The sequence below is a fragment of the Hipposideros armiger genome, unplaced genomic scaffold (genome assembly GCF_001890085.2).
Source record: "Hipposideros armiger isolate ML-2016 unplaced genomic scaffold, ASM189008v1 scaffold_213, whole genome shotgun sequence".
NCBI classification, from domain to species: domain Eukaryota; kingdom Metazoa; phylum Chordata; class Mammalia; order Chiroptera; family Hipposideridae; genus Hipposideros; species Hipposideros armiger.
The window spans coordinates 1992186-2017042 of NW_017731563.1; the positions used below are offsets into that span (position 1 = coordinate 1992186).

At 45.5% G+C, this 24857-nt stretch overlaps 1 protein-coding gene across 1 annotated transcript in view; it reads right to left on the reverse strand.

Moving 5' to 3' along the window:
* CACNA2D4 (calcium voltage-gated channel auxiliary subunit alpha2delta 4) overlaps positions 1–24857 on the reverse strand; it is a 123103-nt gene that overhangs the window by 79535 nt on the left and 18711 nt on the right. Inside the window, exons 7-19 of the mRNA XM_019654048.1 lie at positions 22842–22902; positions 22041–22191; positions 20252–20326; positions 19277–19366; positions 19052–19165; positions 18518–18596; positions 16675–16808; positions 15023–15100; positions 14168–14248; positions 13529–13603; positions 10531–10617; positions 9464–9535; positions 1474–1581 (exon numbers count right to left, since the gene is read on the reverse strand). Of these exons, the coding sequence (XP_019509593.1) occupies positions 1474–1581; positions 9464–9535; positions 10531–10617; positions 13529–13603; positions 14168–14248; positions 15023–15100; positions 16675–16808; positions 18518–18596; positions 19052–19165; positions 19277–19366; positions 20252–20326; positions 22041–22191; positions 22842–22902 (1205 nt within the window). The remainder of the gene's footprint in view (positions 1–1473; positions 1582–9463; positions 9536–10530; positions 10618–13528; positions 13604–14167; positions 14249–15022; positions 15101–16674; positions 16809–18517; positions 18597–19051; positions 19166–19276; positions 19367–20251; positions 20327–22040; positions 22192–22841; positions 22903–24857) is intronic.

Genomic DNA, 24857 nt, shown 5'->3' on the forward strand with positions numbered 1-24857 from the left:
GCCACTCGGCCGGCCCTTAATGGTAACTTTTGATGAGCAGAACTTTTTGCTTTTGATGAAGTCCAATTATCAATTTTACTTTGTGTTTAGTGCTTTTGATGTTTGTCTAAAAAAATCTTTGCATAATCTCAGGTTATGAAGATTTTCTCTTATGTTTTCTTGTAGAAATCTTATAGTGTTTGCTTTTACATTGAAGGCTATTATCCACCTCAAATTAATTTTTATGTATGTTGTGAATGGCTCAGTGTTTATTTTTTTTCATATACTTCTTCAGTTGTTCTAGCACAATTTGTTAAAACCACTTCCCTTTCTCCATTGATTTGCCAAAATGTCTTTATTGAAAATCATTGACCATATGGAGTTTATTTCTGGATTCTCAATCCCTTTGTCTATTCTTATGTCAATACTACCTTGGTGGGTTACAGTAACTTTATAATTGGTTTTAAAATCAGGTAGTATGAATCATCCAAATTTATTATTTTTTTCCAAGGTAGTTTTGGTCATTTTAGGCCCTTTGCATTTTTATATAGATTTTGAAATCAGCTTCCTCTATTCGCCTTTTTTTATATCTAGAAGAAATCTGTTCAAATTTTGATTGAGATTGTCTTGGATATATAGATCAATTTGTGGAGAATGGACATCTTAACAATATTGATCTTACAACCCATAAACATGGTTATATCTTTCTCTCTATTTAATATTTTCTTTGGCAATTTTTCTGCAATGTTCTGTAGTTTTCAGTGTAGAGGAATATATGTATATACTGGGGGTGCCAAAAAATGTATACAAGTGGACACTTTGGTCAACATTGCTCAAGCAGTAGTTTGCCATAATCAGAAGTATCTGGACACTGATGGTAACTACTCTGAGCACCTCTTATAATTGCAGAAGTCAAACATGACTTGTATTCATTTTTGTTATCAGTATATATTGAGTATTACAATTTTAATATAGTTTTATCCTTTCTCAAAATGTGTATACTTTTTTTGGCACACTGTGTGTGTGTGTGTGTGTATAAAATTATATGTAAAATTATAATATATAAAATTTAAATTTATACCTAAGTATTTTATATTGTTTGATGTTATTGAAATTGGAATTTTAAAATAATTTCAATTTTCCAGTCAAAATGGCAGGGTAGGTAAATGTTGTGCTTGCTTCTTCTCACAACCACATCAAAATTACAACTAAACTACAGAACAACCATCAGTGAGAATCGCCTGAGGTCTAGCTGAACAGGAGTCCTATAACTGAGGACATACAGAAGAAGCCACCTTGAGACTGGTAGGAGGGGCAGAGACCCGGAGGAGCAAGCGGTCTCAGCCCCACACAGGTTCCCCAGCCCAGGGTTCCAGTGCCGAGAAGAGGAGTCCCCACAACTTCCAGATGTGAAAAACAACAGAGATTGTGGCTAGAGTTCCAAACGTTTCTCTTAAAAGGTCTGTGCTCGGACTTACTCGGTGATGGACTCACTTGCTCTGAGCTCCAGCTCTGGGACAGCAGCTTGAAAAGTGCCAGGGAAATCTGGGTAGGAGCTGAGTTGTCTAGCTTCAGGGCGATGGCTGGAGGGGTGCCTTTCTCCTAGACAGAAGTACTGGTGGAAGCCATTTTTCCTTTGATAGCCATTCCCCCTCCCAGCTTTCAGACACAGGCAGCCACCATTTCTGAGTCTCCATCAAAGTGGCTAACATCAATCATGCCACCTGGTGATTTCCTGAGACCCCGCCCCACCCAACATGTGGGATCCTCAGAGCTGCTTCCAGTGGCTATTCCATACAAATGGCCTGTCTTGGATCTTGACCCTGATTCCTAAAATCTCTCAAAGGCTCACAGACCTCAAACAAGCAGCATTTGGCCTCAGCGTGACCCATACCTCTTTTTTTTTTTCAATTACAGTTGACACACAATATTATATTAGTTTCAGGTGTACAACATAGTGATTAGACATTTATATAACTTACAAAGTATTCACCCCAATAAATCTAATACCTATCTGATACCATGCACAGTTACTACATTATTGACTATATTTCTTATGCTATACTTTACATCCCCATGACTATTTTGTAAATATTATACCATTTTGTACTTCCTAATCCCATCCTCTTTCCACCCACCCCCCCAAACCCCTTCCTATCTGGCAAACATCAAAATGTGCTCTGTATCTATGTGTTTGTTTCTGTTTTGTTTGTTTATTTTGTTCTTTAGATTCCACATATAAGCGAAATCATATGGCATTTGTCTTCCTTTGTCTGACTTACTGCATTCATCACAATGCCTTCTGGGTTCATCCATGTTGTTGCAGATGGCAAGGTTTCATTTTTTTTTATGGCTGAGTAATATTCTATCGTATATATGTACCACCTTTTCTTTATCCATTTTTCCATTGATAGACAGTCAGGCTGCCTCCATATCTTGGCTATTGTAAATAATGCTGCAATGAACATATGGATGCATGTCGCCTTCTGAGGTAGTGTTTTAGGTTTCCTCAGATAAATACCCACAGGTGGGATTACTGGGTCCTTCTTTGTCTCTTGTTATATCCTTTGTTTTAAAGTCCATTTTATCTATTATAAGTATTGCTACCTCAGCTCTTAAATTTTTTTTCATTTCCATTTTCATGAACTATCTTTTTCCATCCCTTTACTTTCATTCTCTGTGTGTCTTTAAATCTAAAGTGAGTCTCTTGTAGGCAGCATATATAAAGGTCTTGTTTTCTTATCCATTCAGCCCCAACCCCCATGTCTTTTGGTTGGAGCATTTAATCCATTTACATTTAAAGTAATTGTTGATAGATATGCAGTTATTGCCATTCTATTATTCATATTTTTTTATTTCTTCTCGTTCCCCTCCTCTTCCTCCTCCTCTTCCTCCTCCTCCTCTTCCTCCTTCTCCTCCCTCTAACATTCCTTGTAATACTGGTTTGGTGGTGATGAACTCCTTTAGCTTTTTCTTGTCTGGGAAGCTCTTTATCTGTCCTTTGGTTCTAAATGATAGCTTTACTGGGTAGAATAATCTTGGTTGCTGATCCTTGCTTTTCATCACTGATTATTTTGTGCCAATCCCTTCTCACCTGCAAAATTTCTATTGAGAAATCAGCTGACAATCTTATGGGAACTCCCTTATAGGTAACTAACAGTTTTCCTCTTGCTGCTTTTAAGATTTTTTTCTTTGTCTTTAACCTTTGGCATTTTAATTATAATATGTCTTGGTGTGGACCTCTTTGGTTTCATCTTGTTTGGGATTCTCTGTGCTTCCTGAGCTTGTATGTCTATTTCCTTTGCCAGGTTAGGGAAGTTTTGAGTCATTACTTTTTCAAATAGGTTTTCAGTTCTTTGCTTTCTCTCTTCTCCTTCTGGTGCCCCTATGATGTGAATGTTGGTATGCTTAATGTTGTCCCAGAGGCTCCTTAAACTGTCTTCATTTCTTAGGATTCTTTTTTCCTTTTTGTTGTTCTGATTAGGTGTTTTATGTACCTTAACTTCTAAATCACTGATTCAATCCTCTGCTTCATCTAATCTACTGTTGATTTCCTGAATGCATTCTTTATTTCAAGTATTGTATTCTTCATTTCTGACTGGTTCTTTTTTCATGTTTTCTATTTCCATTTTTATGTTTCCTATCTCTTTGTTGAAGTTCTCACTGAGATAACTGAGCATCCTTATAACCAGTGTTTTGAAGTCTGTGTCTGGTAGATTGCTCGTGTCCATTATTGTTTAGTTCTTTTTCTGGAGCTTTGTTCTGTTCTTTCATTTGAGACATATTTCTTTCCCCCCCTATTTTGGCTGTCTTTCTGTGTTTGTTTCTATTTATTAGGTAGAGGTGCTACATCTCTCAGTCTTAGTAGAGTGGCCTTATGTAGTAGGTGTCCCATGGGACCCAATGGCACATTCTCTCTGGTCACCTGAGCCAGGTGCTCCAGGTGTGTCCCTTGTGCCAGTTGTGTGTGCCCTCCTGTTGTAGTTGAACCTTGGTTGCTGTCTGCATATCAACGAGAGGGATTGACCCTCAAGCTGATTGGTTATGAGGATTGGCTGAGACTACAGTGGAGGAGTGCTTGTGCAGGACCTGACTCTATGGAGCAGGATTCACTTTAGCAGGGCTCTGCTGCCTGCCCAGTGTGCCCTTTGGGTGTATTGTTTATGGAGGCAGCCAGGTGGTGTTCCTGCTTGGTCTGAAGTTGGCCACCAGGTGTGTTGATCCTGAGGCCTCCTGGGAGGGGTTCCGTTGCAGGCCAAGTCCAGCAGCCACCTTTGCCCTGCCCAGGGTAACCTGGCATGAGCCACAGAGTGATCCGTAGATGTCTTTCACCCATGCTGGGCTTGGAGGTGCCTGGGAGATGCCAAGCCACCAACCAAGGCTGGCTGCCAGTAGCTTCTTTTAGGATTTTCCCTTATCTTCAATTTTTCAGCAGATGTAACTTGGTGTACCTATGTGTGGTTTTCTTTTTCTCCTGCTTAGATATTCTTACATCTGTTGGTTGATGTTTTTCTCCAAATTCAAGATATTTGGTGCATTATTTTTTCAAATACTTGTTTCCTGCTCCACTCATTATCCTTTCTTCTGAGATTCCAAAGACATAGGTTAGGCCACAGGTAACTGAGGATAATTTTTCTCAAAATTTTCTTTCTGTTCTTCAGATTGGTTTATTTATATTTGCAGTCTTCAGATTGGTTTATTTATATTTGTCTCCTTTAATTTCACTGTCCCATTTTTTCTCGAATATGCTGTTAAGCCCATCTAGTAAAAAATTCACTTCAGATATTATACTCCTCAGTTTCAGAAATTCCATTTGGTCCTTTTGGTGGTTTTTATATTGTGCCAAATTAACTAAGCTGGAAGTATATTTCCAGACTCACTTCCTTGTATGGTTCTAAGTTAGGGTTGGCCAAAAGAGAAGTTTTCATGAAATTTGTAAGACAGAAGTAAAGCAGCAACCATCACATGCTAAAGGTAAGTATCAGGCACTTGCATCTTGCTTGGAGCTGATCTTCTTGGAATGGGACAGCAGCCAGAATCAAAGCTTCCTCAGCTGCCAGTGCATCTCCTTCTCGAGTTACTCTGAGATCTGGGCCCTGTGACTGTAGCGCCATGTGAAGGGTACTTGCTCTTTCTGCAAGTCACCGACATCATGTGGTCAGAGGTAGTGAGAGACAGGTGTAGATTTTAGTTTTTTCTCATGGGTTCCAATTTTTCTTGCTTTCTCCCACATGTCATCCAGCTAACCTTCCCAACTGCTGGCCCTGTTGACCTATGATGACTTCAAGCTCACCACTAGATGTAGAGACACCATCTTTCCACAGACTTCTTCACCAGTTCCCCCATTTTCATAAAGTCTAACCCCTAGAATAAAATCTTATATTCATATCACTTGTAGTGGTTCTATTTCTATGATCAGACCCTAATCATTTATCTGCTGAAATTCTCCATCTGTTCACTCATTATGACCATTTTTTCAAAATCCTTGTGCATGTTTATCATATCTGCTTTAAAGTCCTTCTTCTAATTCCAACAACTGGGTCATCTCTGGGTCAGTTTTAACACCCCCTTTTCTCTTAACTATGTATCACATTTTCCTGTTTCCTTATGTCTGATAATGTTTATTGTATACTGGGTATTGTGAAGAATAGGTCAGAGATACATTGTCTTCCTCTGAAGAGTGCTGATTTTTAATCAGCAGAAAAATGATTGCCCGATCACCTTGAACTTATGGGGGCTTGGATTTACATCTTTGTTAGGGTGGTTCTATTTCAACTTTGTCTTTAGGTATAGGGTGAATCCCTGTGTCTAGACACATAGTTTTTACTCCTAAAGTGTAGCTGTTCTATGCTTTCAAAGGAAATTCTTAGGTGTTTATTAAGCCTCTCTACCTCAGTGTGACTCAGACTCCAAATTTTCCCACCATAGGCAGCAGCCGAAATCCCCTTCAACCTTTGTTTCTGCCTGCTTTTGGTCATTTTCATGTGCCTTTAAATATTTATTTTTTAATATTTGTCCAGATTTATAATTGTCATCTGCTGGAGAGGTAGTCTAATGTACGCTATTCCCTCGTGACTGAAACTTTGAGGTCATCTTTTAAGACTGAAGCAAAAGGAGGAGAGAAGGAAGGGATGGAGTATCCCTGAGTCCTGTTAACAGGAAAAGAGAGCTGGAGAGGTTTGGAGCATGAAAGTAAAGATAGTTTCCCATTGCTGGAAAAGAAAAGTGTGTGTGAGGAAGAGAGAGAGAGAGAGAGAGAGAGAGAGAGAGAGAACTCTAATCCTGTCTCCTCGAATCCCATGCATAAGGATTGGAAAGTAATGGAGAAACTTGAGGGAAAGTTACCCTAACTGCCTGTGCCAGTTGCTGCTGGTATGTGCTGGTGGAGGTGGAGGTGGGGGTGGAGGAGGTGGAGGTGGTGGTGGAGGTCTCAGTGGTAGAGATGCTGGAGGTGGTGGAGGTGGTGGAAGTGGTGGTGCAGGTAGAGGTGATGGTGGAGGCTTTGGAGGTGGGGTTGGTGCAGGCTGTAGGGGAGGTGGTAGTGGTGGTGTTAGAGGTGGTGGTAGTGTTTGTGTGTGTACACCATGCACCCAGATCAGCAAGATTAACTTGGAAGAGCCTGAAGGTTAGTAAAGAATACCATGTCTCTCTCTTCCTCCCCACTGCTAATTATTTGGTCTAAACTGTCAAACAACATGGAAATAATAATTTTAAAAAAGGGGTCCTGCATAATATGCTCCAGGATACTCTGCTTTTCTGAATTGCTTTTTTTAACATATCCGGGATATCTGATCAGGATGCTACTGATGGATTAGAAATTATGACACCTGTTAGTGGTCCATATTTTGGGGCGAACAGCCTGCTATCAAGGTGGCAAGTAGGCCTGTAGGCCAAACCTGGACTCATTACAAATCTTGTATCCTAGACAGTGGCCCAGATTGTGTCTCTAACATGTTTGGAATTAGTTGTACACATTTAAAAATGTGTAATCCTAGCTGTCTTCTTTAGATGGAGCATGTACTCCCTCGTTTGCCATGGTTCCCAGCCACCCCCGCCCATGCCAAAGCTTGTCTGCTTCTCTCACTCTCACTTCTAACATGGCCTATCCTGGCCTCATAGGTTTTTGAGTTTGTGAAAATCCTGGTTTAAATCAGGCTGGGGGTGCTAGTACTATCCTTGGTAATGTCACCATAGTTGCCTGTCTGCAGTTTAGGGGAGAGGTAGAAAGGTCTGAATCGATCCACGGGAAATAAGGATGCTTGTGAAATCCTGGGAGAACAGCAAAACAAGTTCCCACCTGCCCAGAGGATGGCTTGAATGATAACAGGTATCCCTGCATGCTTTAAGAAAGCTTCCCTTGGCCTGGACCTGAAGAATGTTTCTATGCAGGAACAAACTTGTCAGGGGAGGTACGCCACTGAGCTGGAATTGATTGGCAGGCAAGAAAGCAAGGGGACTGCCCATGACTCTGAAAAGGGGAGGATATGTAGGGCAGACAGAGCAGTTGGTAGTGAGCAAATTGGGGCACCATGGGGAAGAGGGGCATCATTATAGACCAGAGGAGAGAGAGGCTGGATACCACCACCAGAGTGGCCTTTGTACAGCAAAATGTCCTACACATGGTGCAGGTGCAGTAGCTTCTGGGTGTGGGAGAAAAGAGATGAAAAATCAAAGAGGGCAGAGTTTTGATATGATGGGGTAGAGGGAGAGGAGAAGAAGTTTTAAACATAGAATAGAAATGCTATTCTAAAGAGACTTGGGAAATTGTTAGGGCTGGAGAATGAGCCGAGAACTCAGGGCCAGTCCTAAAAAAAGGCCTTATACAGTAGTGGTCAGGAGTGTGTGGTCTAGAATCAGATCCATGTGGGCCTTGCTGTTAATCATCTAGGTGACCCTAGGCAATCTGTTAGCCTCTCTGAATTTCCTCATCTGTAACATGGGGGTAAGATAGTATCTACTTCATACGGTTGTGAACATTAAGGTTGTGAATACTTATTAAGTGCTTAGTCCCATTTCTAATAAATATTAGCTGCTATCATTATTGTTAACAATAGTAGTAGTAAGGCATGAACAACTGCGTGCTATAAAATATCCATCATTGTCATGATCATTCCCATCAACCCCCTACTTCGCTTTGTTTAAGCACCCATGTGTCAGGGAGCCTTTGTTAAATTGACAATTTAACCAGGAGGGTTTATTAGCAGCAAAGAACAAACTTTGAAGGGATGGGCAGAGTTTCAGGAGAAGTTCAGACTGCCTGAATCTGATTAGGACTCTCCCTTGGTGGCGTTAGGAAGTGTGAAGGCAGCATGAGAAGGAAATGATGGAAGACAAACTATACCCTCTTCCTAAGTTAGTCTGAATTACATGTAGCCTAGTCATACTCAGATCTGCCTTAAAATTGCTGTATGCCATAGGCATGTTAAAATTTTCACTACAGTATGAAAAACAGTCCTACCTTAACTGCTCTGACAGGGCTGGGCTAGGTGAGAGCTCTCTTATGCATGTGAACAAGAATCTGGTTGGGATAAAGGTGGAGGCACATGGAAGAAACCTCTATATTTTTGGATCAAGAGAAACAGCTACTGAAAATGATGGCCTCACATCACTGATATTGCCCAGTCATCTACAGGAGGCCTTTCTTAGCCCAGAACTCAGAAAAAGCAGGCAGATGACACAGAAATCAGATTTGATCCTAGTGACAATCAGTCCGTGCATCTCAAAGGAATACAATAAATGGCTTTTCCTTCCCAGTGTTTTTCTGTTTGGCTTCCGTGGAGGTCTGTGTTTGTGGAGGAACTTGGGTCTAATTGTTGCAGACAGACGCCTGTGTTCTTTTAGCTGAGGCAGATGGACAAGAGGTGGAGAAGGTGGGGGTGGCTGTGAGGGAGGAGGTGACATTTGTAAATATGTCAAGGGACAATGAAAATTCGCTGCAAACGCATTGCAAACTTTTAAATGAGAAGATGTAATAATCTTTTCTAAATGATGTGGGCCTGTGAAGACAGTAATGGTGTCGGTGAAGGTATTGGTTCCTGATCATCTGTGGTTACAGGGGATGAAAATAAGCTATAGGGAATAGCAATTATTTTTAACTTCTTCCCATATAACACGTGTTACAGGAGCTGCTACCAATTTGCAAAATTAACTGTCACTTTCCCCCTTTCCTTTATAAACAACAAAAGGGCTAAATGGCAGGCAGCAAAAAGAAAAGAAGAGTTGTAAACGGCTTGGGCTAACCTACTGCGTTGCTTAGTAGTTGCCCAAAACCAACCGCTGATGTGAGCGATAATTGCTTGGCCAGATGCTTTTGTGGGGCTGATGCACACACTTGGATATGCTGTCTAATCAAGCTATAGCAAGTTCCTAAGTCTTCAGCTCTAATTCAGCTAAGCCCAAGTTCCTTGTCATCACTCCAAACCTCAACTGGAGGCAATGCTGCCTCCTGGGACCAGACCCTAGTTCTTCCTCCCTGGTACCTTACCCCTTTGTCCAGTGGCACTTTCACATCCATGGAGAGAGAACCCGTTTCCCCATTGATCATGGCTGTTCTCAGCTTCAAGAGGAAAGATAATGGAATTAGTTTGTTGGCTCACACTGGAGGACTTTACTGACCAGATGGGCGATGATTCCCCAGGAACACTTTGGGGTCTGTTGGGAGCCATGCAGGCTGGCTTTACTGAAGCATAACTTGTTTTGCTTCTTGTTTTGCTCCTTTCTGTACCTGGAGGGTGCTCACTTAACCTTGAGGTATGTGGTGAGAATGGCCAGTTCCTTGGGAGACACAATAAGATAGAGGGCTATCTGAGTTTATGGAAGAAAGTGTCCTGGGAAGCTGACCCTCTAAGTTTTCCACTGACCTTCAAGTTTCTAGTAGATAGCTAATGATGTACTTTTGAATGAGGTAATGCATATTTGTCCCTTCTGTGTTGCACGTACCCTGGATGTATATAATGGTGAAGGAAAATAAATTCGAGGCTGGTTGCTAAGAATGCTTCCAGTCCTCCCAGACCTCCTTTGTCTCTTTCTTTCTTTCTAAGCCTCACCCCCCACTTCAGGTGTTGTTCACTGGAACGCCGAGGCAGGACCCCGGCAGGGGTCTTCCCTTTTTCCTCTGAGCAGAACACCAGGAGGAAATAGAGACCTGATTCTAGGTTCCATTTAGCTTATAATTCTGGAAATTCACCAAGATAATGTTCCAAAGTGGACTGATATGTGAGGGAACATAGTGTCATATTACTGAAACATAATTTCCTTTAGGATGAGCTACTGACACCAAAAGCCAGACTAAAAACTTCATTGGAACTCAAACTTTGTAGCTTATAGACACAAGCTCATGCAGCCTCAGTAATCCTTGTGATTTAGGAAGATACTGTTATATTTTGCTAGTTGTTGGAAGAATTTCCCATTATAGTAATTGCTTCTGGTTTTGAGCTTGGAAGGCTCCACTAAGAGGCATAGCATGACCTCAGAGCTTACAGTCACACAGCTGGCCCGTGTGTTGACTGCAGAGCTAAACCAGCCCCTCATTCTCCCACTTTCCCCACTCACGACTTCAGCTCGGTCTTCCCACTCCACTTCAGAGAGATCCACGCTATTGTAGTTAGGTTTGGGTTTCAGTTTCTTTCCCTCTCGGTACTGGAGTAGGCAGGTCAGGAAGAAAAACACGAGGTTAATTTAACATAAGGCCCCGCTCAAGTTTCATGTCTTTTATAAAGCCTTCTAGGTATATTCAGAAAATCAAAGAATCTCAGTGATTCCTTAAGGTTACCTGGGCCAGCTTTTTACCCAATGCAGAGCTTCCTGTGTCAACATTTGTGACAGATGGTCTCATGGCCTCTGAATGAATATGTCCCATAATGAGAAGCTCCATATTTTTGAGTCAGCTTGTCACAGTTTTAGACGACTCTAATTGTTAGGAAGTTCTTCCTCACACAGAGTTGCGATCTGCCCCCCTGTAACTTTTACCGTGGCACTCAGTTCTTTTCCCTGAGCAACATAGAACACCTTGCACCTGACAACCTTTGAGATTTCTGAAGGTACTTGTCACTCCTAAAGCTTCCCGTCTCCAAGCTAAACATTCCCAGTTCGCAGACGCCTCAACTCCCTCTGAATATGCCCTACTTGGTCAGTGTCACTCTCAAAATGGAGTGCCCAGGACAAAAGTCAGTATTTCCGATGGGGCCTGACCAGTGTGGTGTGGGGTGTGAACTGTGTGGACCAAATATCATATGGCTCTGACGGCATCCTCTGACTCAGCTGGACGCCCAGGACAGCGACGCTGCCCTGATAGCACAGATCGAGTTTTGAGTCCAGTAAGTCCCCTGGGCCCTCCTCACGTGATGCACTGTTAAATTACATCTTTACAACCTGTGCTTGAGCACTGAGTATTTTGCAGAACTTTCCACGCATCCCTAATATATTTCATCTTGTTAACTTCAGCCCAGTGCTTTAGAAAAGTACTTCCTGAATACTAATGTTCTCACTTTAAGTATTAGCCATTCCTTCCAGACTTTGTGGCATCTGTCTCCTGTGTTTTCATTTTGTTGATAGACTTTTTGAATGGGATAGAGCCAAGGACAGATAGATTTTATGGTGCCTAATAAAAACCTCTTTCCAGTTTGATGTAAAACTATTAATCAACACTTTGAATGTTATTATTATCAATTTATCTGCTATTAGGGCTGCACCACTTCCCAGGTTTGTTTAGTAATAGATCAAATAAAGTAAGAGAATAGTTTTTCATCAGGGTGAGTTAAGAATCAATCAGAGGGCTTCCTTTTAGCAGAATGAAGCCTCCTGTAGATGCTTGAATGGTTGAAGGTCCCTATCACTTGCTTCTGCCAGTTTTTTCTTTTTCCAAGAAAGCCTCCTCCTTATTTCTGGCCTGTGCAGGAGATCTGTAGTAAAAGCGCCACAACATTCTCCCCCTTCCATTCTTCTCTAGTTGCCCTTGCCCGTACTTGGATGATGCTCCTTCTTGGCCTTATTGATGTCTACGCTCATGACAGACAGCACTGTCCTGCATTCTGTGACACTGGATCTGCTTCCTTTGAGTAAGGTGCAACATTCTTCATTCATTGCCACTTTCTAATTCCTGACGATGCCTGAAAGATCTTCTTTAGCTCCTCATACTAGAACCATAATTCCACTTTGTTAATTGGTCATAATTTGGGCACTGACATAGAAAGATTTCAGGCCAAAAGTGTGGCTCCTGACCCTCATTCAATTTGTTACTCACCATATCCTCTATCACTTTTCTTTTTTAAACATAACTGTTATTCTCCTTAATACCTGTCATAAATTGATTCCTTTCCTTAGGGATCTCACTAAGTTGTCTTTACTATAACTTTTGTTATATAATAATGTTCTACATGGTATTATCCTCGCATTTTTTCATTTGTGTAAGTCTAATTGTGTACAGTCCATTTCCTTAATTAGACTATAAACTTCTGTTATAGTCAGGGCATTATAAGGCTAGCCACACAGTAGGTCGCCAATATGAAGCCATCAGTTGAAGTCTTATATCATCTAAATTGCATAGGTGGTGCTAGATGGGCTTCTGACCAATGCCCTTTCATTCTACAAGTCAGCTCCTATACCAACACATTTATTATTTCCCTAGTGGCTCATTTGTTGGCATTGAGGGCAGTCAATGACCCATTGTGGTCACAGACTCCCAGCAGAGTCTGAATTGGGAAGACAGAGTGCTTTCCAGTGTGTCCTGATCTCTTTCTACTTTGAACCTCTATAGCTTGCCTTAAGTAGCTCAGTCAGTTGCCTAATGGATACTCAGTATTTATCTGAACCAAATGGAATAGAATGGAATGTGACTTTGACTGATCTCTCCAAATGGCACCTGAAACGGATGAGCCCCTTAGTAAGTTTCTGGAAAAGTGCTCTGTTATTGTCCTCAGCTGCCACCTCAATTCAGTATAAGACTGGCAGAGGGGGGAAGGTTACGATTCCTCTAGGACAAACTCCCTTCTCCCTGACACCTCCAACAACCACACTGAGAGGTGTGTCGTTATTGCCATGGCCAGAGGTAGAGCAGTAGGGAGCCCCTAGCCCTGGAAGTAGAACTTTTAGACAAAATGATGAAACTTTCTCCCTTGGCCATTTGCTGTTTGGTTGAACGCAGGTGAAAGTGCCATCTCTCACCAGACAGTTCCTCTGACATTTTTATTGTTAACTCAACATTCACACCCCCTGGGAGATCTGCTGATACCACTGTCAGACTCCAAGAGGGAGTGTGGAGTTACTGAGGCAGTGACGGGAACCTAAGTGGCTGTGTCTTACAGGGAAACTGCACACTTCATCACATGCTCTCCAGACTGTTCCTCAATTAGTTCATGTATTTTTACCTTGTCTCTCTTGCTAGATTATAAATAGTTTGCAAACAGGGACCATGACTTAAATTTTTGTTTCTCATATTGCCCCTTGGGTCCTTAAATGGAGCCCAGTGTGTGTTCATTGTTTGAACTGTTTTAATGAACTACCCCAAATCTCATGAAGTTAAGATCCCAAGACAAATAAGATCTGTACTTACTAGGGGTCGGAGGTCAGGATGTGAGAGGATATAGCCATTGTTGGTATTCAAAAAGGCATAGCCATGCACTCCGAGCTACAAACACAAGTTGGAGGGCATTAGACCTGCTGTTTGTGTTGGAGAACTGCAGGTGAGAAGGGGTGGGGCCCAAGGGCTGTTAAAAGATGGCAGCACACAGCAGTGAGTTTTCAGATAGGAATATAAGTGAGCCAGTGCTGTGCTTCCAGCCATTAATTCTGCACTCCTTTCCAAATGCTAATGTTTACGGCAGCCATAACAATGTATACCTTTACCTGGCATCTCCCCACCACGTGCTTTAGGTGCTTTGATGATATAATCTCACTCGTTCCCAAAACAGGACTGTGGGTCATGGAGGAGCAGATTGAGAAACTGAGGCACCAGGAAGGGAAAGATCTTGCTAAAGACCACAGAACAAATCAGAGCGGGTGATGACAAAGGGCCCCCAGGAGTCTAAGCCACTGCTTTCATTGTCAATGCCTGCTCTTCTCTGGGGCGGGATGGCAGGGCCCATCCCAGCTCGGCGTGGCTGTGCTGTATGCAGCAGAGAGGCTCCTGAGCCTGGTGGAATGGCTCCTGGGGAGCCTGTGACCCCCAATCAGGGACCTGTCCCAGGCTTACCTTGTACCGAGGCACCAGCTTCATCAGCTCTCTCAGGGCCACATCAGAGCCCACCACCCCCAGGAGAATGCCGTGTGACCGCTGGAAGGAAGAACACCAGGGTCAGGGGGGACCTGGCTTCTCTGAACGCAAGGCCAGACCAGACCTTGGCCTTCTCAGAGCCCAGAAGGAGAAGCCACGTAGGCCTTACATGGTCTCTCCCCTGCAGTTAGATTTCAGGCTGAGCTCCCCTGGAATAAAATCTAGAGCCTAACACAGAGGCCCCAGGAGTAATCTCAGCTGCTGGGAAGATTAATGTCCAAAATTAATATTTAAACTGTAATTTTTAAATGAAATACAAAATTGAATGAAATATTAATCTTCATAGCAAAAACTGAAGGACTATGATCCCCGGGACCCTAATCTATGAGTGCTCTGAAACATACAGGGCCTGTCGGGAAACATTTCCTAGTCAGATGGAGGGTGGAAGACTCTAGAAGTTCCCTCACCAGAGGCCTTTACAAATAACTTAGAGTCTGCCCAAACTGGTAGGCAAAATGCGGTTTTGCTGAAAGGCTGGCAGGCAGCTCTTTTAGTTCTATATCCCCAAGGCAGTGGCCCCAAGTGCAGAGCAAGCGGGACAGCTCCAAGCCAGCTGAGCAGAATGCTGGGGAGTTTGGGGAGTCTGGACCAATCCCCACCACTCACGGCACCCCCTCCCAACCCAAAGATTCTGATGTAGGTAGCTGGGCACAGGGCCTCAGATCTGCATTTACAGCCCTCACACAGCCAGGCCGAGGACCCTTGGTCTACAGATGCCAGTGGTGGCCCCCAGTTCTAATCCCTGCCACAGCAACTCAGGGAGGAGCCACTCACAGTTTCATTCTTCTTGCTGAAGACCGGCATGGCCACAGTGGTAAGGAGCATCAGGCTCTGTGCCTGCGAGGTGAAGAGCTGTCAAGAAGGAAAGAACCAAGGAGAGAGGGCTCAGAGTCCACAGAGCAGAGGACCCACAGTCATTGAGTCAACTATTCAGTGTCACCTCCAACAGGAGGAGGAAATCCCAGATGAGGTTTCCCTTCTCTGCACAGGGACAGCTGGCAGAAATGCTGGAGGAGAGAGGTGGGTTGGGGACAAGGACCAGGCTAACATCACTCAGCAAGGAAAGTCCTAAACCAGGGTGGGCAAACCTCAGAATCACAGAGCCCACAGCCCAGCTCTTGGCTCGGATGAGCACAAACAGGCCCATCGGGCATGCTCAGAAACAAAGACGTTTAGCACAGCAAGAGCTCTTCCAAAAATTTCTGCCATGGACACAAGGTTGGCACAAACTACAGCCCAAGCCAGTTAAGAGGGAGAGGAACACTGACGCCGAGTCATCTGCAAACACAAGTGTGAGGGACCACAGCAGGAAAGCAGGCTGTGGTGTCATAGCCAGCCCCGGGTCACCCCTCCCACGGGGTGGACCCACAACCTCTTCCCCGCTCAAACCCCAGAGCCACAGCCTTCCCTCCCAGCCTCTGAGATGGCCTTCTTCCTGACTCCTCAGCTCATGGTGCTGGCTCCTCCAGCCCCCTTGGAAGGGGCTGCACACATGCACCCACTTTACCTCGAAGGTGGGCCCTGAGAAGTGGTATGTGCAGGGGTGTCTGATAAGTGACCTCTGGACCGGCTGAAAGAGGCTGCCTAGCCATAGAAGTTTACAGTCGACCTTCTTGGAGAACGAACAACTTTTTAACCATCAAGCCTCCTTCCCCTTCTTCATCTGATTTTTCAGGTTAGAGTTTGGAAGTGAGTTTTCTGAAAGTGAATGGTTTCGGTTGACTAGAGTTCCACTAGCCAGTTGGACCAGGAGGTTCATAGGGATGGCCAAGGGAACAGCAGGAAGGGGCCCGGGGCCCGTGACCAGGAAGCTCCTCATCAGCTCTGGGCTGGCCACCTCAAGACTTCTTTTACGTGTGGGAGAAATATACTTTTATTTAAGCCACTATTTTCAGGTCACTCTTAATCTTAGTTTGATACATCATCATTGAAGCAGGTGTCTGTATATGTGATATGATTTGAAAGGCACCAGGAAGGTCCCTGTTCTCCCAAACTTTTCATCTGACATTCCACCTTCGCTATCTCTTCCTTTGTGTAAGTCATTGCTGTCTGCAGGCAATCTCTGAAAATTCAGAGGCCAGGAAGGGGGACACTTCATGAAGGTACAGTGTCTTGAATTACTGGTTGGACTCCTTTTTTCTCTATGCCAGGTGAGAGAGAGGACAATGAAGGAGGTGAGGACAGCAAGAAGGAGGGAGGAACAAGTTTGGAGCAGAGGGGCTCTGCCCACGAAGGGCAGCCCCAGGCAGTTCTGCTTACAGGATTTTCAGGCCTCTGGGCAGCATGCAGGTAATGGACCTGTTAGTGGGTGAGTGTTCACCCCCTTCACCACATTTCTCAAGGTGCTCTGCTCACTCGGCTCCTTACCCAGGAAGTCACCTCTTACACTCTGGGGTCCCTAACTCTGGAGCAGGTCAGGGCCCCACCTTGCTGTCCATGTAAGCTTCCGTCCAGGTGATGTCGTGGTCATGGTTGATGACCATGGGGCGGCTGAGCACGTGCAGATACTCCATCACGTTCTCCTGGGCATCTGCCAGAGTGGAGATCTGCGTGTAGTAGCCTGGTGGGGGTGGGGAGGCATGTGGTGTGGAAGGCTGGTGCTCATGTGGAACCCCTCTGCAGGGCCCACACTCTTTCCCTGCTATTGATGGCTCAGAACTGGGCAGTGGTGCTGATGGGCGTTCGAAGGCCCAGCCCCTGCCTCAACTTGGGAGAATTCTGAGGGACCATCCCAGGTCCAGTGCTGCCACAGGAGCAAGGGCCTGTGGGTCAGCTTCTCCCTCTCACAGTACTGCCCTTCTCTCTCCTGCATGCCTCCCTTTTGCATGCAACTCTGTCCCAGGGTCTGTTTCTAGGGACCCCCATCTAAGACAGTGGTCACAACCCCCCACTTCCTCTTTCCTCTGACTGTCTTTCCTCAGTTATGGAGAGGGGTGCCATAGCTTTTTTGCTGTAGCCACAGGTGATCTTTAAAATAGCAAACGGCTTGTAAGGCTATGAATGACTTAACACATGCTTACCTCTCTGGTCTCACTGCTTATCACCTCCCACAAAACATTCATTCCACACTCCAGTAAAGTAGAACAGCTTTCAGTTCCCAGCATGCCTCTTGTCTCAAATGCTCTGTCTGGAACACCTTTTCCTGTTCTCTGTGTCTGGCTGACTCCTACCACATTTTCCTTCCTTCCTTCCTTCCTCCCTCCCACCCTCCCTCCCTCTCTCTCTCTCTCTCTCTCTCTCCTCTCTCTCTCTCTCTCTCTCCCTCATCTTTATTATTAGTTTCAGGTGTACAAAACAACATAATGATTAGACATTTATATACCTCACAAAGTGATAACCCCAATAAGTCTATTATCCATCTGACACCGTACGTAGTTACTACAACATTATTGAATATATTCCCCATCTGCACCTTATGTCCCATGAGTATTATTTTTAAATTATAGTTGACATTCAGTATTATTTCATATTAGTTTCAGGGGTGCAGCATAGTTCCTACCGGTTCTTTATATCTCAGCCTAGACACCCTTTCCTTTAGGAAGCTTTCCCTGCCAAATGGGGGAAGTGCCTCTCCAATCCCAACCCCAGTGCCCTGTACCATCTATACCCCTTCATCCTCACAGCGCATTTCAGATTATATCATCATTGATGGTTCACTTGTTTGTGCCCCCAGCTGGACAACAGCAAGAGCAAGACTGATTCTGTGCTGACCACAACCTGGAAACCGCCAGGTACACAGTAAAGGCCTTAGTCAAGCTTGGTTGAATCAAACCCAGTTGGCACCTGGAGGCCCAAATATTGGGTTCTGGCCAGAGGCAGATGAGGACTGTTTGTATGCAAAACAGTATTCTAAAGAAAATGATGACCCTCTGCTTTTTGTTTGGGAGTAGAGTCAGAGCAAGTGGGCTTCACTTGCAGAAAAAGAATGGAGGCTGGACACCAGCGAGAACTTACTTTATAATGTCAGTCCCACCCTGCCTCGCTCTGCCCATACTGAGGCTTCTCAAAGGCTGTATTTGAAGAGAGAGTTCTCTCTTCTGCAAACACTGGCTAGATGGCCTCTAAGTTTCATTTCAGGTGACTTTATGACTTAGATTCTCTGCAGGAGTAACCAAGGCTTTACGGAGCGATCTGCATTTTGTCTTGCTTTTTCCAAGTGAGAAGGAGGGGCAGATGCTGTCAGCTCCACACAGCACCTGTGGTGATGGGTAACGCTGTAGCACCTGTGCTCAGATACAGGCTGCCAGGCACTGCCCACATGTCACCTACCTTTGTTGTTGCATGCAATCCACCTCATGCGGTCAGCAAAAGTGACTTCTCTCCCAATAAGGTAAGTGAAAACTCGGACCTAATCCACAAGACACAGATGGACTCAGCAGCCAGAACCCCTGGCCATGACTGGTGTTAACATAATTGACGTGTGTCTTCCATGTCAGATCAGGCACTTGGCTGACTTGGGATTCTCCACTCTCACTCCTTTGGATCAGAAAGGACCCTGGGGCCTGGCAGCAGCGGTACCTGCCAGGTCCATGGTGAACATGGGGCAGGTAGAGGATGAAGGTCACAGCCCAGCAGTTTTCACGTCTCAACGCCGTATTCTGGTCTCTCACCCTGAGCGCTCTCCCACCAGCCTTCTGTGCCCACAGTCATTATAATTTTGGAACACCAATCTGGGACATCTGAATTTACCAATGGGCAGACCACTTGAACTCAGGGATTCTCTGGGCCGTCCCATCATGGCAGCAGGAGAACGCTCCCCTTGGTCCCCTCCCTTCCACCCTCGACCACCACGAGGAGAGTAACCTTGCAATCCGGCCAGTTATACTTCTCAAACACTGGCTCATAGTCCTCTATGGCCCCATCGGTGACCAGCATGATGGCCTGGTTGCAGAGGCTTCCTTGCCTGGCATCTTGGAACTGTGCAGGGAGAGGGCTCCATGACGGCAGGCTATGCACTGTCCCCCACTCCCCGCGCTCCCAGCCCATCTCCCACTCCTCCACTCCCCTCAGCTTCCTCAGGTGCAGTACCTGCTTCAGGATCTGAAAGGCTTCCCTCAGAGCTTGGTCCACGACCCCCACACCTTTAACCATCAGCTTGTCCACCAGTTGTTTAAAATGCTGTTGTGGTTAAGAAACCAGAGGAGGGTCAGTGGCCCGAGTGGGCAAGGGAAGCTTCATCTGTGGTCTTAATTTCAGAGGTCGTTTAGAGCTATTTGTCTAGAAGGACATGATCATGGAATCCATCTCTCCACGATCCAGCTATGGCTGGACCCCTAACAACAGATGTTTCTCAAATGCCACCAAGATAAACTGAGAGAGTATGAGTAGCTGGGTGCCAATGTAGCCCCACTACTGGAAGGAAATGCCAGTGAGTTCAACAGAGCAAGGAGACCAGTCCAGGGCAATGCCCAGGTTCCCAGGTCCCCAGCATCTCAGCTGTTACTCCAACGGTGAGCATATCCTTCCACAGGAAACACCATGGTGGCTGCCAGGGCCTCCAACTCAAGGCTAGGAATCAGGGGAGCCAAACCCAAATTTTCCAGCCAAGGAGGGAAGGATCTGTGACATGCAAACCCTCCCTAAAAAACGTCACCATATCTCCTTGGCCTCTGAAAAAGACTTAGCATAGTGGGTTTGAATTTCTCCTCCTTTTGGGGAAGCTCCTCATGAAAGCCAACACAGGGGGAAGGCCCACAGGGGAGGCAAAGGGAGAAACTGAGTTCTGGATAAACCACAGAGTGAAAAAACTAGTCCCGAAGAAGTGAGATCTTCCTTAAATTGGAGGTCTCTCTTTGCCCCTCTTTGCCGTGATAGGCAAGCAGCATATTCATGAGGGCATTTTCCTGGGTGTATCTGCATGGGTAACTGCGACCTGCTTTGCCCCTTTCCAAGTGCACAAGAATGAATTAAAGGGGCCATCAGGCAGCTGCACAGATGACTCCCAGCACTCTAACCAGAACAGGTGCTCAGAAGCATCAGGCGCTCTGCAGATGGGACACTCACCTCGCGGTTGTCTCGGTCTGCCTGGACAAGGATCCCTTTAAAACAAGGCTCGATGTAATGGATGTAATCACTGTACTGCAGTGGCAGAGGGCAGAGGGGAGGGGAGAACAGAGAGGGTCAGTGCCGAAACTCAGGCCACTCGCAGGGTGGTCAGGGATGGGGGCACTGAGGCACCTGTGTATGTGATCTTGGGGTACCCTATGCTTTTGGCAATTTTCTGAGCAGAGAGGTGGGAGTACAGAGAACAGCAGGGCTTTCACTCTAAAAGTCCTCCCTCAAATCCTGGTCAGGCTAGGTCTTGGGTGGCTGTTATGTCCATCTCCTGGGGCACACAGAGAACCATAATTTATGGAGACAATTTCTCTTGTGTCTGCCATCAAAACCAGACAGAGTGCCCTCCACGGGACTCCCACAGCCTTCGAAGCACACACCCCTCCCCAGGGCCTGGGTCCGGGGATAAGAAACTGTGCTCTCTTTCTTTGTCCTGTATTTCTCTTCCTCCTTTAGCTATCAACAGGGACTGGGAGTAGAAAGAAAAACGAATTATTACTGCCCCTTTTCTTAATCACCCCACTGCCCCATAGTTAAAATTCAAATCTTGCTGGTGTCCTTAATCCACTTCTGCTTAAATAAGAGAAGAGGAGAGTGGACATGGTGGTGGCATCATGGTAGGACTGCATATGTATCCTAGGGAGACTGTTGGGGTGATCTGGAGGAATGTTGGGAGTGAATGCTTCCTCTCATTGCTACGCCCTAAAGAACTGGAGAACTGGAGTGGGCTGGGGGAGGAAGAGTTGGGCGGGAGGGCCAGGCAGGCTTCAGGGAGGAGCAGGAGCACACTCCCACCTTCGGAGTGGTAGGACCTGCTTCCAGTCAGGAACAGAGAAGGAGAGGTGGTAAAGCTGGGGAGCACGGGGTTCAGGAGTGATGCAGGTGGGTAAGTGACACAGGCCTCAGGGAGCAACTCAGGGATGAGGGGGCCATTCTCATGCCCCAAGATGACCATTTTGAAGTTAGACCATGTAGCCTTGGTATTCTTTGTTAGATAAGTAAATTCCACTAAAGATAAACATTTTCAGCAATGTGACAGGCCGGTGGAGCTACGTTTTGGATTAGTTAGCTTTCAGAATGGTACCCCTAGGTGGCTGTCAGCTCTGCCTCTGTTTTCATTGTACTTGAAAGCATTCTCCTAACACATCCCCTTTTCTTCCTGCTCTCTCTCTTTCCTTCATTACCTTTCTGGGGCAGGCAGAGCTAGCCTCAGGAGGAGTTGCTATGTAAGCAATGAGGCGCCCCCCCCGCTTCCCATCTACTTTCTTCTTTCTCCCAGTGTGTCTGGATTTGGGTTGATGAAAGAAGTTGGGGAACTGGGATTCTTGTAAAGCAGGAGCCGGGGATCACTCATCCTACAGCAGAATGGAGAGGCTGTTCAGCGATGGGTGCCAGTCAAGAGCGCATGGATGGGATGCATCAAATTTTACTCAGGGCCAGTGCTTCTTAATCTTTGTGAGATCTCAGACCCATCTGAGAAACTGATTAACTCTACAGACTCAGAAAAATGGGCATATCCATGTTACACGTAATTTCAGAAATCCTATGGACCTCTTGAAGTCCATCCTTGGTTCAACCTTAGGATGGATCCTAGGTTAGAATCCCTGGCTTCAGACAAGAGAATCATTCTACAGTCTGAAGCATCATGCGATTGTAAGTATAGGTCATTGCAGTGCAGGCAGAGGAAAGATGTTTCTAGAAAGAGGGAGAGCTAGTCTAGAGCAGAAGGTACATTTACCGCAATGATATTAACAAAGTCATTCTCTCCCAGCGTGTCCAAGATGGTAGAGACCGTGTGCTTGGCGATCGTCATCCGCAGCCCCTTCATGCTGCCACTGGTGTCCACCACAATCACTATGTCCTTGGGGGAAGTAGCGGCTTGAATGTACCTTTAGCAGAAAGAAAGGGACAGGCCAATGATGGGAAATGAAAGCCAGAGCAACCACCCAACAAAGTCTCAAGTTAATTTTGTGCAGATTCTGGCTCAAGTGTTCCAAAGCTCAGGTCAGTGCCCCATGGATGCCAGGTTGTATCATGGCCCATAACCACTCAGCAGCGTTCTGAAGCCACTTTGGGGCATCAGTTAGATAGGCATGTGCCCATCTAATGGGCTTGTCTAATGGGGAAAAGATCAAGCTCTGGGGGGAATCTTGTCTTCTTTTGTTTTGGACCAACCAGGATCCCCGAGGGTTGGGCAGCAGGAAGGGGGAGAATGGGATTCCACCTTCAGATTCTGTTATAAATCTGCCAGAGGAGGGGTGTGGCAGGAGAGGAGAGCCTGGCAGAGGGTTGGTGTGGAGACAGCTCAGTGTCCTGGAAGGAGCTTTGGGGTGGGAAAGACAGATGTGATCAGTCCTAGAACAAGGGCAGCTATGGAGAGAAGGGAGGGACACAACTTCTTCCTACTTTTGGTTGTTAAAGATCTACACATCTGAGGCCATTGGATGGAGGTGGGGGCGGGGACTGAAGGAGAGGTAGGCAAAACCCAAAGGTGATAAGAGATGCCAGCACCGGAGGTCTTTCCCTTCGGAACGCTTACCAGCCGCGGGTCCGGCAGTCGAAGGTAATGACTCCATTCTCATCAGGCGTCCATTTGATGCCTGGGGAAATAAAGCCTGCTTCTTTCACTGGCTCAGTGAGGCTGCTCCAGAGCCCCTTACTGAGTGCTGACATCCAGGATGGCATGGCCACCAGGGCAAGGCCAGCTGTGGCCCTGGGCAGCAGGGTGTGGAACCACTAGAGCACACCCTGTAAACTGAGGTAATAGGTAAGGAGGGAGGCCAGCTCTGTGGAGGGATGCCCCCACCTACATTGCCCAGATCCAGAGCTGAGGTTAATTTCACACATAGAACCCCCATATGTTGTGCCTGGGACTCATTTGTGAGCTAAATAAACCTCACATCAAATTGTGGAAGGGGGAGCTACAAGATGGTATGGCTTTTCACATCCATTAACATCCTGACAGAAGTCTGACAGAATGGTGGGAGAGCCACGTGCTTCTAGCCCACCTGCCTCTAGCCAGGTGACCTGGGAGTGCTCACGGTCCTTCCTGTTAGCCGGCTGAGGGGAATGATTTGGCTGTAAGACTGTACACACTTTGAGGTCAGAAATTACCAGTACAGGCACACCTCATTTTATTGTATGTTGCTTTACAGCACTTCACAGATGCTGCATGGTTTTACAAATCAAAGGCAAGGCCCTCCACCAGCAAAAAGACTATGACTCGCTTTTTTGAGAAACTCACTTTATTGAGGTAGTCGGGAACCGAACCTACAGTCTCCAAGATATGCCTGTATGTGGCACAGTGTCTGACAGCACCTGGCAGAGTTGATGCCCCATAAATGTTTGTTATATGAATTAAAGAACAAATTAATGAGTGTGAAAGATCTTGCTTTGACCCACTAGTAGTGTACTGGGGTAAATTTTACCCAAAAATTTGGATAAAAGCACACAAAGCAAAGATAACACTAACATGATCCATGATAGAATCTCTATTTGAAAAGACTTTAATGATAGTGCATTCAAAATAAGAAGATTAAAAACAACAGGTGAATTTTTTTTAAATTGGGGAACAGTGTGTTTTTCCAGGACCCATCAGCTCCAAGCCAAGTAGTTGTTTCAATCTAGCTGTGGAGGGCACATCTCAGTGACCCTTGTGGGGATCAAACTGGCAACCTTGGTGTTATGAGCACTGCGCTCTAACCAACTGAGCTAACCGGCTGATCCATAAAAATTACAAGTGAAATTTTATAATGTTGTATTTTGGCTAGAAAAAAAAAGAAAACGTGGCAGTATCACGAATGTCTAGCAGCTCCAAGTTACCTTCCTGTTCCACAGCAGTTAGACTTCAGGTGAGATACAAATTTTGAGGCTTTGCTGGACTCTTGAAGGCAGGAGAGTTTTTCAGGGATCATGCCCCCAAAGCCAAACAAATGGGAACAGAGTTCCAAGGCTGAGGAGGAGGGGCCAGGGCAGCCAGGAGCCAAGGCCTGGAGGGCAAGCAGGACCAAGCTACGGGCAGAGTTGATACATAGGAGCACGGGTTATGTGGCTGTTACATTGACCCACTGTGGCCAAGAGCAGTGAGGTCTCCCACGCCACACTCTTATAGCAGCATGGTTGTAGGGAATTTGATCCTTAGGACAGTAACTAGCAGGAGAAACTGAGACTGAGGTACTTGGCTCTGAACCAGAACCTTGGAAGAGGGCTTTAGTGGCCCTGCATAGGGGTACCCTCAATTCCAAGCAGAACAGAAGTGATCCCCTTGAGGGAAGCTTTCCCAAGTCAGGCCTGTGGAATTCCCACAGATTACACGGCCTCACAAGCAAAGATTACGAAATATGCTAGAGACAGGCCCCTAGTAGTGAGAGGGAGCAGAAGCAAGAACCACCAGAGGTATCCTCCCAAGGACTACAGGTGTTGGAACTACCAAATACAAGATATAGGATAGCTATAATGGCGAGATCACAAGGGAGAATATACAACAAGAAATGATTAGGGGCAAAGAAATAACATTAAAAATATGAAATTTTTATAAATGAAATCGTGTTTAAGT